At 32.1% G+C, this 15,954-nt stretch overlaps 1 protein-coding gene and 1 pseudogene across 1 annotated transcript in view; one reads left to right on the top strand and one right to left on the bottom strand.

The window, feature by feature from the left end:
- The window catches only part of Abcd3 (ATP binding cassette subfamily D member 3), an 85,781-nt gene that overhangs the window by 17,609 nt on the left and 52,218 nt on the right, over positions 1-15,954 (top strand). Inside the window, exon 2 of the mRNA XM_076863459.1 lies at positions 12,517-12,553. Within this exon, the coding sequence (XP_076719574.1) occupies positions 12,517-12,553 (37 nt within the window). The remainder of the gene's footprint in view (positions 1-12,516; positions 12,554-15,954) is intronic.
- On the bottom strand, positions 5,396-6,304 carry LOC143403406 (F-box/LRR-repeat protein 3 pseudogene; annotated as a pseudogene).

The following is a 15,954-nucleotide window of genomic DNA, read 5'->3' as shown; positions in this document are numbered from 1 at the left end:
CTTTGTAATAGTCTAGCAGTTTTTTAGTAAGTTTATAATCACAATTAAAAGCTTTGAAGAAATTGCCTTTGTTACAAATATAAGTCTGGGAAGCTCCTTTTCCCCTCACATGCATAAATATGTACAGCAGAGCAAACTGATTTTTAAAAGAACATTATTAAAAAGGTAAAAGATAATATCCATATACATTTGTCCATTTCTTAAGAGTCAGTGCAACCTTTGGATCACTGGAGTTCCAGGGCTTATAGGGTTATCTTCACCACCAGAATCTATAGCTTAATTCTTCCACTTCACACCAAGCAATAAAAATTAGTCTACCAAGGGAAACACTTGCCCATCTGATGCTCCTAGAAGGGTCCCCAAATTTTCCACTTGAAATAATGTTGAGTTTTTATTTCCCACTGGCCCAGGGGTTGTTTTCCCAGATGGAATACTATTATTCCGTACCTCTTTATGTGCAAAGATGAATGAAAAATGTTTTTGAACAAAACATGATATTGGGGTGTAACCTTTGATATTTAAAATCACTGGTTCATGTGAGTGAACTTTCAGTGAGAATGCCCCATGGGTGTTCATATTTCCTGATGCCACCAGAGGTAAGAGTGTAAATGAATTTGAAGAAGCCAGGTAGCACTCTGCTTACAGAACAAACAAGTTCCTAGATAAAGCTCATAAGGCTGGGGTGGCATTTCATTCACCAAAGACATTCATCTAATTCTGACCAGAAGCCAGAATTCAGAAATTTACAGACAAATCAGCAAGGCCATGAATCCCACACCGCAGGAGGAGCCCTCCTGGCATGCCAGAGACCTTCATTGCTTCAGATTGCAAACCAAGGTATCACAGAAAACAGAAGCTTTTTAAAAAAAATATGGGATCTCACTGTGTGCCCCAGCCTGCTGGCCTCAAACTCCTGGGCTCAAGTGATTGATTCTCCTGCCTTGGCCTTTTGAACAGCTGGGACTAAAGGTACATGCCATTGTGTCTGGTTAAAAGATTAAAAAAAAAAAAAAAAAACAAGAAAACCTCTACAATTATTGTTAAGAATAATTGTAGGGGCTGGGGCTAGGGCTGGGGCTCATTGGTAGAGCACCTGCCTCGAATGTGTGAGACACTGGGTTCAATCCTCAGCACCACATAAAAATAAATAAAGATATTGTGTCCATCTACAACCAAAAGTATTAAATAAAAAAGAATAATTGTAATCCTCTTTATAAGGTGTTTAAAGTGACTTTGCTGCCTTTATGGGAATTGGATATTTTGATAAAGAAACAGGTGATCTAGAGGAACCCTATTTCATGAATATAGTGAATCTTATATACAAACTGTGAAGTTTGCCAGTTATCAACTCTTTTTAAAATTTTTATTTTTTATTGGTGCATTATAATTTCACATAATAGAATTCATTGTTACACATTTGTACACTCACACAATATTACAATATATTTTGGTCTATTTTATTCCCTAATACCTCTTCATTCCCTCCAGTTATCAACTCTTGAATTGTTCTTAATTTGTGTATAATTTTAGAATCAGCGTTGTAGGAATTTGGTGGTGATTTTGTCTAATCTATTAATCAATTTCAAATCTTTTTATTTCCCCCTTTTTGGATCTTGCTGCAAGTTCATAAAGTACTATTTTTTTTAAATAAATGCAGCTTTTATTTTACCTGCCTAGTGTCTGTTTTTAAATCATATTATATTTTGCATCTATTTATATTCTTTTATTTTTCTATCAGTTAATTTTGTTGTTTTTATACTATTCAGCTGCTTTTTCTAATATATGTATTTAAAGTAATGATCTCTCTGAATTACTGCTTCATTTAGATTCCACAGATTTCTTGATATGTAAATTTTTTCATTTTGTAAACATACTATTTGATATATCATTTATTTCAGGATATTTTCAGATTTCTTTGATGCATGAGTTCTCAGAATTATATCTGTTAGCTATCTGTTGCTACATAATAAACCAGCCCAAAACTCAGATATTTAAAATAGTTTTTACCTTCAGTCTGTGACTGAACAGTTCCTCTTTGGTTTTGTCTGGGTTTACTTGTAAGGCAATTGATTTCTTATTTTTACTATTTCATCCCCCATCCCCCTTCCAGTTAGGAAGTTATTCTCAGAGCTCTTTTTGTCTTTTACTGTTTATCCAACACATATTAATATGTATTACATACCTTTGAACAGTGTTAACAAATGTTAAATAAGTCTAAACATTAGTGATACTCCGTCATCCTCCCAGGAAATGATTTTAGAACACTGCTTTCATTCTGCTTCCCCCCTTATTTATATTTATTTAATACACACTATATTTTATAGGATTTGTCTGGAAATTCCAGTGTCTGGAATCTTTTTGGGTCTGTTTGCCTTCTGTAATTTTTGTTGGTCCTTGGTTTCAGATTGTGGTTTCAACCTTGGTGCTTGATTATTTTTTATTGTGGTCTGGACATTTTATTTAACAGTTCTTGTCAGGATACATTTAGAGGCTTATAGTAGCCATACTTTCCTTTTAAGAGCAAAGTTTTCTTGTTTAGGTTCATTGTCAGTAAGGGAACAACTTTAAGACCCTTAAGATGCTTTGTAGCATAGCATCTTAATAAACAAAAGCAAAACTCAGATTTCACGTTTCATAGTTTTGTTTCTCAAAGGAGTTATATCATTGTTTTCCCACATCACTATCATATTAATGCTTTATCATTAACTTAGCTTGGAATATCATACCTTTTATCACTTTTCCCATAAATTCTGTTCATTTTTACATCTCAGTTTAGATTTCACATCATTTCTGGAATACAGTTTTTACTTTTTTTCCCCCTCTGGGGTTTACATTAGTTGTTCTTCACTTTGTCTTTAATAGCACCTTGCTTAGCTCTAAATACTAATCTGATAGGCTAGTTGTCTGTAAGTACTTTTCTCTAGCTAGATTGTAAACCCCTTGAAGGCAAGTATTATCCTATTCATCTTTGAATCCCTTATTATATATCTGAGTCTGTGATCTATAGTGTTGTGATAAGGCTTGTAGTTTATTTTTGCTTTCAAATTTTTATTTTATAATATTCATTTCCTTAGAAATTCTAAGGAATTTGTCTTTTAAATTTTCTTGAGTAACTATTGATAAAAGCATTTAACATTTTTACAATATAAACCGATTAAGTGCTGTGCATTTTGCTTATAAAGTAACAAACTATTTCAAGCATTTTATAATTCAATTTGTACAAAAATTAAATTTTCAAGCTTTGGTTAGTAGAACTAATACATGTACTGTCATATCCATTTTCCAGAGTTGTTTAAAAAAACAAAGTCTACTAGGTACAAGTATTTCTTGTATAATCAGAACTATGTGGTAAGAGGGGGGAAATGTTGTAATAATTGCTTTTAATTTTCCGGTTTAAATGAGCCTTTTAAATTTCATTTATATGTTACTGAAGCATAAAATATCTCTTTTGAAAAGCACAAGTTATGTCAAAAATAATTATTTTTTTATTCTTGGGACGTTCATGTATTTTAAAATTAACTTCTATTAATTGCCAAAATACTTTCTAAAAGTCATACTACTGAAGGGAACCATTTCAAGCATTATGATTATTTCTGGGGATAAATCACTTTTAGTTCTCTTAGGAGGATAGTATCTACTACACGATAGTACCTAGAATCAAAGTTTATATTTTATCTAAAACAATTAAATACTAAATATAACCCCAAACATAGTATTTATATAGACTCTTGAATGCATGGAATTACTTTTATTCATATTAAAGTAATATAAAATCTATCTAATATAAAGTATTAGTTTAACCAAATTAACAATCACAAAACAGCAGATATTTTTCTATTAAAATTTTTCAGTTCACTTAGCATTGTTTACTCAAATATATAATATAATGAACTTAAATATATCATCTTCTATATTTTCTGTTTATGCTCAACTGTACCCTGGTGCTCCTTTTTTTGTGTGTTATTGTTGTTGTAGATGGATAGCATGCTTTTATTTTATTTGCTTTTTTTTGTATGTGGTGCTAGGGATCAAACCCAGTGCCATACACATAGTAGGCAAGTGCTCTGCCACTGAGCTCCAGCCCCAGCCCTCCCTTTTTAACTCTACTTATATTAACATCATAATTCCAAAATGGAAAGATGAGCCATCTCTAAAATTCACTGGAGACTAATATTCTTTCTTGGAAATAATTTATAAAACATTTAAAAGTTTTCTTTAATTATTTTTATTTGGCTTTTTAAAAGTAGATAAGATTTTCATTTTAATTGTAGTAAAATACTTTCAAACTAGTTTAAACAAAGATAGAAAAAAACAAGGAGACTGATAAAACAGTCCCTACTTTTGCTTACAATGCCTCAAGTGCCACATGCATAGTAATATTACAGAAAGAACTTTATGTCTTTTAGCAGATTACAAAGGAAATCTAGAAGTTTATACAAAGCTAAATATTGTTTCCCTTCTATTCCATTTATTTCCTTGTAGTTTGAACTTGGCTCTGTGTGTTACCCTTCTATAATAACCACTGTGTGACATTTATCACTTTTCTAAGTGTTCCAATTTCTCACTCCCCCCCCCACACACACACCTTTTTTTTTTTTTTAAATTTTAAAACAGCTTCGTAACATGACAACATTCAACAAATCTTTGTCATTAGATGTGGATATATCCTATACTTTTATCACAAAATGCTCACTTTCCTGAGCTATATTAAACACCTCACTCATAACAGGTGTATGTATAATTGAAGACCTTAAAATGTCATTTAAAAAAATGAATGGAGGGGCTGCGGATGTGACTCAAGCGGTAACGTGCTCGCCTGGCATGTGCGGGGCGCTGGGTTTCATCCTTAGCACCACATAAAGATAAAATAAAGATGTTGTGTCCACTGAAAACTGAAAAAAAAATATTAAAAAATTATCTCTCTCTTCTCTCTCTCTTTCAGAAAACCTCTTAGTACTTGCTTCATAGATATTATAATGTATACCTTTTGTTTCCTTCAGACTATGAATTGTTTAATCTTCAGAAATGGTTATTACTTTCTAATCTGAAATTTTTTTTTTCCTTAAGTTTTAGAGATTTGATTGTTGTCAGGCTAAAGGAGCAAATGGATTTTTCTGCCCCAAACTGATTTACAGGATTATTATAGATGGTTTGAATGTATAGTTTTCAAATAAGATGTAGCTGGCTGATTGAGTTCAAATTCAAAACATCTCCATAAGTCAGGCATGTGAAATTAAATAACCTATTAAATAATCCTTATGTATACACTGGGTACCCCAAAGTTATGTCCCACAAAATAGTAGAATTATATCAGAATGACAGCAAATAAATTTTTATTATAATATATTTACTTAAAGTTAAGGTGCTATTCATCATGCCCTTCATCATGCAGTCCTTACCAAGTAGGCATTGTATCTGGAAATCACATCCTACCAGAATGCTTGGACACTTCCCAGTGGATCTGCTGCAAACTATATTTTTTGCCAGGAATTAATACTTCTTCATAATGGATAACTGAGACAGGTGGCCACCATACATCTTCACAAATTCAAGAAAAGCACTACATGAGATTTCACATTCCCCTAGTTCAGTGCTGACAGATATTTACAACATTCTGGAATGTGAATTAACTCTTCATCAAGCAACTATAATCCATTAGCATACATTACTAGTTCAACTAGTCTAGGGCATTTCATTCCCACACAGTCAAGTGTGCCTTTGCTTACCGATTTCTCAAAAGTGAAGATGAATGGCAGGAATTTCATAATGAAAAAAATGGGTCAAATTCCTCTTTATATTAAAAAAATACATCACTAAGTTCATTGTGGTTGAATATTTGATGAACGCATCCCTGCTTTTCTGAGTAATATGGAAATGTGTCTGTCCAGGATTTTCACTGACTCCATTAATGTGCAAGTGTTTTAAATGAACATGCTTTTGAGAAAGTAGAGTAAATAGCAGATCATCACTTAGTGATAATTCAGGGCCATGGTAAGCCATGACATTGATCAGCCACACAAAGGATACCGGCTGAAGAGACATAAGGAAAGCTGCTCATTTTTAGTGGCTTCAGTGTATCACTATTGTTGGCCACTAGTACTTTGAGGGATGGATCATTACTGGGGTACCTATGTCTTAAGTGTACTGTGCATTAGAGTTGAGTTGTTGGCTTCTTTCTTTTTCCCCCTCTTTTTACCATGACAATTCTTCTATGGTAGAGTCTGTAATTTCAGTGGACCAAAAGCATCAATGTTTGAAATAATCACCTACCTTTTATGACATAACTTGAACTGCTTTTGGGCATTTTAAAAATGAATTCAAATCCTTAGAAGATGAAAGTTGTTATTGCCAAGGGCATTTAACTGGGAGATTTGATTTGTGAAAGAATTGCATAAGGAAAAACAAGTTTTGGGTTGGACTTCTTATTTGTCATAAATGGCTCCTTAAATGAATTCTAATTGACTTAAATTTAGGTATATAATATTTGCTTTATGGAAACACATTGTTACTAAATTTGGATTTTATTATTAGGATTTGGCTTTTAAGATATGTATACTCTTGGCCTCTGTTGTCTATCTCCAGATCTTTGTGCTTTTGATGATGTAAAGAAAAATTAAATTATACTCATTGAGAAAAATCTCAATTTTTAAAAATTTATCTTGAATGCAGGCGGTTGTTTTTTTAATTTTTAATTTTTTAGAAATACTTCAATGGTCAATGATAAATAATTTGTGTCCAGGTATGGGTTTTTCTAAATGGGATTCAATTATATTAAAAATTAGATAAAACACTCAAGTTATTTGGAAAAATTCTAGATGTCAAGAGATACTTAAAAAAAAAAGTATATACAAATGTAGCTGAACTTTTGAGCACTTATCTTATCCTGAGTGTTTCATGAAAAAATTAGTATCCTTGTATTCCTCATGTTGCTTGTCTTAGAAAACTGCTCTCTCATTTACTCATTTCAGTTGGCTTACTGCCTCAGCTCTAGCAGGTTTTCCAAAGCTGGTCACTTAGATATCTGGTTGTTTAGATCTTTCTGTTTTATTGGTAAATTCCAAAAGTGTTGACCTAACTCAATTAACAGTTTCCTTCCTTTTTTAATTTTGAAAGTAACTTTACTAACATATTAAGTAAAAAAAAATTTAAAAGGCAAACAGGGCAGAAGTTTCTAAAGCACCTTCCATGTACCAGTCATAGTCTTAGGCATCAGTGATAAAGAGGTGAGCAAGACTTGGCTCCTGCTCTCAAGTAGCTGATGAAGGACAGATATGATGTACAGATTGTAAAGGGAGCACAGAGGATACTTAATACACACTGTTTGTGCATGGAAAATGAACAGAGAAGCCTTCTAAGACAGGTTCACCTGTAATTTATTTTTCTAATGGGCACAGTTTTGAGACTGAAAGACGGTACCATTAATCATTATACAAGGTCAGTAGGTGTAAGCAAGGTTGTTCCAGGCAAACTGATAAGAGATGATCACTCCATTCTAAGAAGTCATGTGCTGAGTTCTCAAGACAGGTAGGAATTAAGCAGGTTAATTGAGGAAGAAGCTTTTTAAGGGGAAGTATAGAAAGACATACTGGAAGATTAACATAGCATTAGATGGAAGCATGTGAAATTGCCACTTCATAAGTGAGAAATGGTCAAATATTTGCAGTTTTGTATAGTTCAATGTGCTGTGTTAAGGTAACTTAAGCACAGAATATTTGTGTTTATTGACAGGAGATAAGCCTGAAAAACAAGGCTAGAACCAGGTATGAAGTTCTTGAGTACCACATTGTGGAGTTTGGACATTGTTCTGAAAGTGATTAAATGTTTATTTTAAAATATTTAATTATAAAGTATTTACTTTTTTAATATCCAATGCATTCTCACTATTGGCAGAAGTGAGAATAGATGTGTTTTTTTGCTCAAAAATTTATTTTTAGAGGCACAAAAACAAAATTAGGAAAATGAGTTCAAGGGAGGACGTGGGTTATCTTGAGAGTGAGAAACCTTTTTTTATTTTTACTTTTCAGCTTTTTGGTGTTGGTATTTTACTGGAAGCAAAAATAATGTGAATACTTTCTTTTATTAATGCCCTAGAATAGCCAAAACATTGAAATTATCTCTTCTCTGGAGATTTTGTAGAATTCCACTATAAATCTTTTGGACTTGGTGCTTTTTCTTAAGGGGTAAGGTGGATAGGAGGTAGGTACCTGAAACTTTGCAAATTTCTCAAATTTTCAAGCTGTTTAGTTTTTTTCCTTTTTCTAAAAAATAACTCATTTCATTCAAGGTTTCAAATCTCTGTAGAAAGTTGAGATAAGAAGTCTCATTTAAAAATGAGTGAATTTCATCTATTTTGTGCTTATTTATTTTTATCTTGCATTTTTGTACTCCTTTTAGAATTAGATTATCTGATGCTTTAGTTTTCAAAGAACCAACCCTTGGGTTTTTATCCATTAGTGTTTATTATGCCTTTTCTACTTTCTGCTTTCCCTTGTTCCTTTATAATTTTTTTAATTGGATGTTTTAATTATTAACCTTTTCCCCTGTTTATTGAAATTTAAAATTAGGTTCTAAGCATTGTTTTAGTTGAATTGACAGGTTACATGTTTTATATACATATATGTAGTCAATGTATATGGGTGTATATTTATATATGTATGAGTGTGCATATATATGTACTTGTATATTTGTGTGTAATGCATGCCATATTTGGTATGATTGCTGTAATGAATAGAAGAGAGAATAGAGAGTGTGCATATATATGTACTTGTATATTTGTGTGTAATGCATGCCATATTTGGTATGATTGCTGTAATGAATAGGAGAAGAGAGATGAATAATGAGGAAACTACTTAGAAAGCAGATAAGAATATTATACTAGATCACGTGAGAAATTTTGGTGACCTGAGTTGGAGTGGCAATAGAGTTGGAAAGAGTGTAGAGAACAACTGGAAATGAAGGGTGTGAGAAAGGAAAGATATCTCAGAATAATTCCTAAGTTTGTTGTTTGGGTGGCTAGTATATATGAAATTTCTTCGCTGAATTAGGACCCATGTTCAGTATAGGAAAATGGAAGAGTAGGTTTAGGGTGGAAAGGCACATTCAGATGTGGACATCAGGTTTATAATATTTACAATATTTTCATTAAACCCTGTTTAAACAACAGATATTCAAGTCAACAACTCATGAAAAAGGAGGGAGCTGGAGATTTGGAGAGTCATTAGAGATTTTGACTGAGGTGGGCTAGAGTGGTATCTCTAGGACCTGAGGATAGTAGGTCTAAGATCTGTCCCTTAGGTCCTAAAGTTCTATGAGAATTTTCTAATTTTGTGTTTGCATTTTGGCACATTTGGCACATTCTTGATTATCTTAGTGTCTGCCATACTCACAGATCTCAGTGCTGGTATTTGTGTCTGAATGGTTAAGTGATTGTCTACAGACCACATATATGGTAATAAACAAATTTGCAGTAGTAGAATTTGTATTAGGTTGATGTATACTAATGCAAAGCTGAGAAAATCTTTCTTCAACTTTTGACCTCATATTGAATAATTTTGCCATTAAAACTTTCTTTTATGGGGATGATTATAAATGAGAGTTTTTTTAGAGAATTTCTGAAAAACTGAGATCTTAAAATGGAACTTTGGTTTATAATCATGAAAATAACATAGAGCAACAGAATAATGTTTTGTTTTAATCATCACAGGCTGATCAAAGAACATAGGATTACATTAATTATGTGCTTAGGCCAAGGGAATGCCTAATAAGATGTGCCCTCCGAACAAGGTATTTCATGGAAACTTGAAGCAGAAAAAGCACCAGGAGATCATGTGACCCATTGGGGTGTGTGTGTGTGTGTGTGAGAGAGAGAGAGAGAGCGGGGGGGAGAGATATGTGTGTATGTATGTACATGTGTAAATGTACCTAATTATTACATGGATTCTCATTTGGCTGTATAAATACCAATTAGTAATGTTTATTAGCAATGCTATGACATTTTTTTTTGACTTTTATTTTTTAGAATTTTGTTTTGATGTATACATTTTATGAAGTAATTACAGGTATCAAAGTACAGTCACCTTTTCTTACAGTTGATTTACAGAACTTATTTATTGTTCTTGACTGAAACTTTCTATCCTTTGACCAACAATTTCCCCCCATCTCCGCCCCCTTCCAGCCTGGAGTATAGCTTCTGGCAATCACATTTTACTTTTTGCTTGTATGATCTCAACTTTTTTTAGATTACATGTTATAAATGGGATAATGAAATATTTGCTTTGTGTGTATGTGTGCCTGGTTTCTTTCATTTGGCATAATGTCCTCCAGATTCAACCATGCTGTTGTAATTGACAGGATTTCCTTCTTTTTTAAAGGCTGAATAATATCTCATTATATATTACATTACATTTTCTTTTTCTACTCATCTTTTGATGGACTTTGATGAGCACTTAGGATGATTTCATATTTTGTCTATTATGAATAATAATGCAATGAACATGAAAGTAGAGATTTCTCTTCAAGATACTGATTTCATTTTCTTTGGATGTATACCCAGAAATAGAATTGCTGTATCATGGAGTTCTATTTTAAAATCCTTGAGAAATTGTTGTTGTTTTCAATAATGGCCATGATAATTTATATTCCCACCAACAGTGTACAAGAATTCCCTTTTTTCCACATTTTAATCAACACTTGTTTTTTTCTGCCTTTTTTATAATAGTCATCTTAACAGTTGTGAGGTGATACTGCAGTTTTAATTTGCATTTCTCTGCCGATTAGAGATGTTGAACATTTTTTCATGTTTGTTGATCATTTATATGTCTTTTGAGAAATGATAATTCAGGTCCTTTGCTTATTTTTTAATTGGGTTATTTGTTTTCATTCTATTGTCATTTGAGTTACTGTGTATTTTGGATTATCAGATATATGCAAATATTTTCATCTATAGTCTGTCTCTTCATTCTGTTGATTATTATATTTGTTGTGCTAAAAGGCATTTTCTGAGATAGTTTTATAATTTGTAACAGTTTTAAACAGATAAACAATCCTGTAATACAATTGATATTAGAAACAGTAAACCTAAGCACTTTTAAAAATAACATCTATTGAATTGTAATTAAGTTTGGCTTTCTAGCTTTATTGGGTGAACTGGTATTTTATTACTGAAAATGCTCATTACGCAGATTTTTGTAGCTCAACAAAGTATTGAACATAGAGGGTTGACTCCTGTAGTTGACATGGAGATGTATTGCTCAGATTCCTCTTTAAAGTAGGGATTACTACCTAGTAGAGAAATGCAGAATCCAGGCAGCCTCCTCTCCCATGCTTTAAGGTCCACCTCAGCTGCAGAGTCATGACCTCTTTGTGGCAGCACACATTTATATATTAAGCAGGCAGAGAAATCACAGAGTGCTCTGATGGACATTACTTGCTTTAGAACTTTCATCTAGTTGGTTAAAATTTTGTTGGTCCTGTATCACAGTTCTTTCTGAACTTGCTTTCTCTGTCTTAAAATTTACAGATGTTAATCTCAAACATTTTGTATCCCAAATACCCTATTATCTCAGCTTCAGAGAAACCAATCCTCAGTAGCTCCTGATCTCATGGAACTAGTTTTCTAGAAAGAAATATACATAAAACAAGAAATTAAAAATATAATCACTATTATATAGAAGCACAGGTACTCTGGGAGTATGTAATAAAAGGACCTAAGTTGGTTAACTATATTGTTTAGGGAGGTAGCATGGTTTAGTAGCCAAATCATAAACTTTAGGCTTTTACTCTTTCCAGGCCAGTTTTCTCATTTCTAATATGTGAATGACACATGTTCTCTCATTTTTAAGAGAGATACTGGCACAGGATTTCCTATGTGATTGGGGGAAGTTTCCCAGCAGCTAGAGAAACATTTCAGTGTTTCACTGTATAAATAGTGTTTCAGTGTACAAACATTTCAAGCTCTTTTTAGTGTAAATTTATTGAAGTACCAGTTGCGAAAACAGTTTATATGGCCAAATTTCGATTCACAAATGAAAAAAATATATTTCCATCTTTACATAGAAGGATTTGTAAAATAAGTGTATATATTTATATAATATATATGTAGAAATTGCCAAACAAAATATTTGTCACATAGTTGTAGTTAACACTTACTATCACTTCCTGGAAATAATCCTTAGTACAGTTTGAGCATCTCTAATCTAAAAATCTGAAATCTGAAACTTTTTGAGCACTCCATGTTTTTAGATTAGGGATATTCAGCTGATAATAAATATGCATATATTCCAAAATCAGAAAAACTCTGAAATCCAAAACAAGTTCCAAGCATTTCAGATAAGGGTTACTGAAACTGTAAAGAAACAACTAAACTATTACTTTTAAACATGTTCTCTCAGGAGGATATGAAAAGAAACCTATTTGGAGAATATGGTATATTCTTTTTGACATCTTAGGATCATTTTAATGATGATCATATTTTGCAAATAAAGTAAAGCTCTCTCTCTCTCTTTTTTCCTCCTGCAGTAAGAAAAGTGGAAAACCACCATTACAGAACAATGAGGTAAATTTTTATATCCTCTACATTTTGGTATTTTATATACTTAGTTTATTTTTTGTTACACAATTCTGAATTAGGATAAAATCATAGAATTTTAGAATTAGAAGGAAACTTAAAATATCACTTTGTTGTTGTTGTTGTTGTTCTGAGGATTAAATCCAGGGTGCTTTGCCATTGAGCCATACCCCCAGTCCTCTCTCTTTTTTATTTTGAGACATGGTCTCTAGCTAAGTTGTTGTGAGCCTCTAAATTAACATTCTCTTGCCTCAGCCTCCTGAGTCCCTGGGATTACAGGTTATGTGCCATGCTTGGTAAAAATATCACTTCTAATCTGGTATGTATTATAGAATTTTTTTCTGAAATAGAATCTTGACTAGTGTCTCAGAGTGTTTATTTGAATTTGTGCATTCTGTGGAGGGCATTATTCCAATGAGGCAGTTACAACTGTTATAGGCAGTTCTAGTCCATGCTGAGGTTAATTTACTCCTGCTTGCTTCATAACTCTGTTATGTCATTTGTAGCTGTACAGGACAAATCTACTCTCTTTTCTGTAATAGACACATATATTTAAAGATAGTTGTGAATGCCAAGTCTATTTTCCCTTATGCTAAGCAATCTTCATTTCTTCAAATATTTCTCATGTGACATGGCTTTTTGATCCTTTTTCTATTCTGTACACATTCCTTTGGGCTTAAGCTAGTTTTCTTGAACATTGCACTAAGAATATAATGTAGTTGAAATAACTTGACTGGCACAGAATATGTCAATACTATTACATTTCTTGATATGGATACCATAGTGCTAAAATTCAGCCTTATATTGTGATTATTTATTTAGTCATAACTGTTGTTTACATTAAGTGAAGTTTATGGTAAATTATAACCTTTAGTTATCTTTCTGATGAATAGTTCTGTTGACAGATACCTTATATTCTGTATTCATCAGTTGATTTCTTTCTTTTTTAATAACAACTTTACTGATAAAATTCATATATACTATAATATTTGTTCATTTAAGTATGTAAATCAGTAGCTATTAGTATATTCGGAGTTGAAAAGCCATCTCTGCTATCTAATTTTATAAAATTTTATTAACTCCCCAATAAAATTCTATACCAAATATTAGTTACTGTCTCAGCATTCTCTTCCCCCAGCTGGCAGCCACTAATCTAATCTGTTTTCTGTCTCTACTGATCTGCTTTTTCTGGACATTTCATAGAACTAGAATCATGTAATATATGTGGTCCTTTATGTCTGTCTTCTTTCACTTTGCATATTTTCAAGGTTTATTCATGCTATTTTTGAATCAGTATTCTATTTCTTTCTTTCTTTTTTTTTTTTTTTTTGCTGAATAGTATTCCATTGTATAGGTATAACACATTTTATTATCCATTCATCAGTTGAGGGACATTTAGGTGGTTCCATTTCTTGGCTTTTAAGAATGGTGATGCTATGAACATTTGTGTACCGGTTTTTAGGTGGATGTTTGTTTTCATTTCTCTTGGGGATATACCTTGGAGTGGAGTTGCTGCATCATAGGGTACTTCAGTTGGTTTCTTTTAAATAAATATTAATTTATAACTGTAAATGTCAGCTTAATTAATTTCACTGTCAGTACTATTAGCGTACAATTCTTATATCTAATGTATTAAGTACAAGTTATTATCTATACATTAAATTTACCTTTTCTTTCTTCCTCATAATTGCTAATAGTATTGACTAGGAAAGGACCAAGGAGATTACTCTGTGACATTTCTTAATCTTTATGAGTTTTTATTTTTGGTTATAATTTATTTTGCTGTGACTATATCTAATTATAGCAAAATTTAGTTCTTATTTGTCCATTTAGGCCACCAGAATTTTAGAGAAATATCAAAATCCTTGGTTAATTTATTACATCATTTATTAAGCCAGTCTTTCAACAAATATTGATTGAGTCTCTCACACATGCCTGGCATTGTTCTTGGCTCCAGATATATGGCAGTTTTAAAAAATTAGTCCATACTATCATACATTCTACATATCAGCTAATATACTAATACAGTATATTAACAAAGGAGAAAATTAGAATAGTTTAACATGACTTCTTTTTAGTAAACTTGCTCTATTTCTAATTATTAGCATTTCTTAAGTGTTCCTAAACCCTGTGTATTATTGTAGTCTCTGAATATCCTGAAGATTAATGACAAAAATGTTGTTATTTAGTTTCTTTAATTCATCTTTCTCCTTATTTGAAAAATGGAATACAATATGCATAAGTCCAGTTTTCTGGTATATCTCTATGATTATTATCTCTTGTATGTTATATCTGAGTAATCAAAACTTAGTTATCTTAGTGATACCTATTACCTGCATATCATATCAGCCATTTGTAGGATAGCAAAATTCATTTGACTTATTTTAGTATTTCTCCCTATTTTTCAATTTTGTACAATTTTGTTTTAACATATACTTACTTATAGGTAGTATAGTGTGAGCAAGATAAATTTAGATTAATCTAACTGATTAGTAATAAAAAATATACAAGATGTATACTGATTCCACCTTTGTAAAATTGATAGGATGTGTATGTACACACAGACACAGTAAAATGAATCTGCAAGGCTATATACCAATATTAACAGTTGATATCTCCAGAAGGGAGGTATAGGTTTCTTATTTTTGCTTATCAGAATTTAATTTTTCTTCAGTGGATGTATTCTTATGAGAGAAAGCAATTAAAAGGAGTTTTTTTTTAATTGAAATATTTTATAATCATAATCTTTGAGATGGGGTAGAGTGAAAGAATTTCACAAGGCATGAGATTTAAGGATGGGTAAAGGATTTAAAGTTAGCAAATAGTACAGAAAGATAGTTTGATTTTAAAGTGTATATTTAATTTTGATGTGTGTGTTATAAAGTTCAAAATAATGTTAGGTGCAGTGAAGCACACCTCTAATTCTGGCTACTTGGGATGCTGAGGTAGGAGGATCACAAATGAGACCCTGTCTCAAATTAAAAAACAAAAAGGCCTGAGATGTGCCTCAGAGCTGGAGTGACACCCCCGGGTTGAATTCCTAGTACTGTAAAAACAAAATTCAAAATGTATAAAGCTATACAATGTGCTAGATGTCATATTTAGCATTCCTGGGTATATTTTTATATTTTTGGGTTGTATGGGTAGGTTTAAATATGTATATATCCATAAACTGTACAAGTAGTTTACGTATTTAGAAACTTCATAAATTCACCTGTAAAATAAAATATAGATATCATTCTGATTTTTTCCCCCAGCCTAGAGCCATCTCTGTTGATACATCTCTAGCTCTGCAGCCATAGCTGGAAATGTTAATTTAACTACTCTGTAGTATTCTGTTGAGTGAATGTGAACTGTTTCCTTCCCTATTATAGTATATAGTTTTCATT

This window comes from Callospermophilus lateralis, chromosome 7 (assembly GCF_048772815.1).
Source record: "Callospermophilus lateralis isolate mCalLat2 chromosome 7, mCalLat2.hap1, whole genome shotgun sequence".
In the NCBI taxonomy this organism is placed as follows: domain Eukaryota; kingdom Metazoa; phylum Chordata; class Mammalia; order Rodentia; family Sciuridae; genus Callospermophilus; species Callospermophilus lateralis.
Note: the sequence above shows the minus strand (reverse complement) of the source record. Positions and strands in the feature narration are given on the sequence as shown.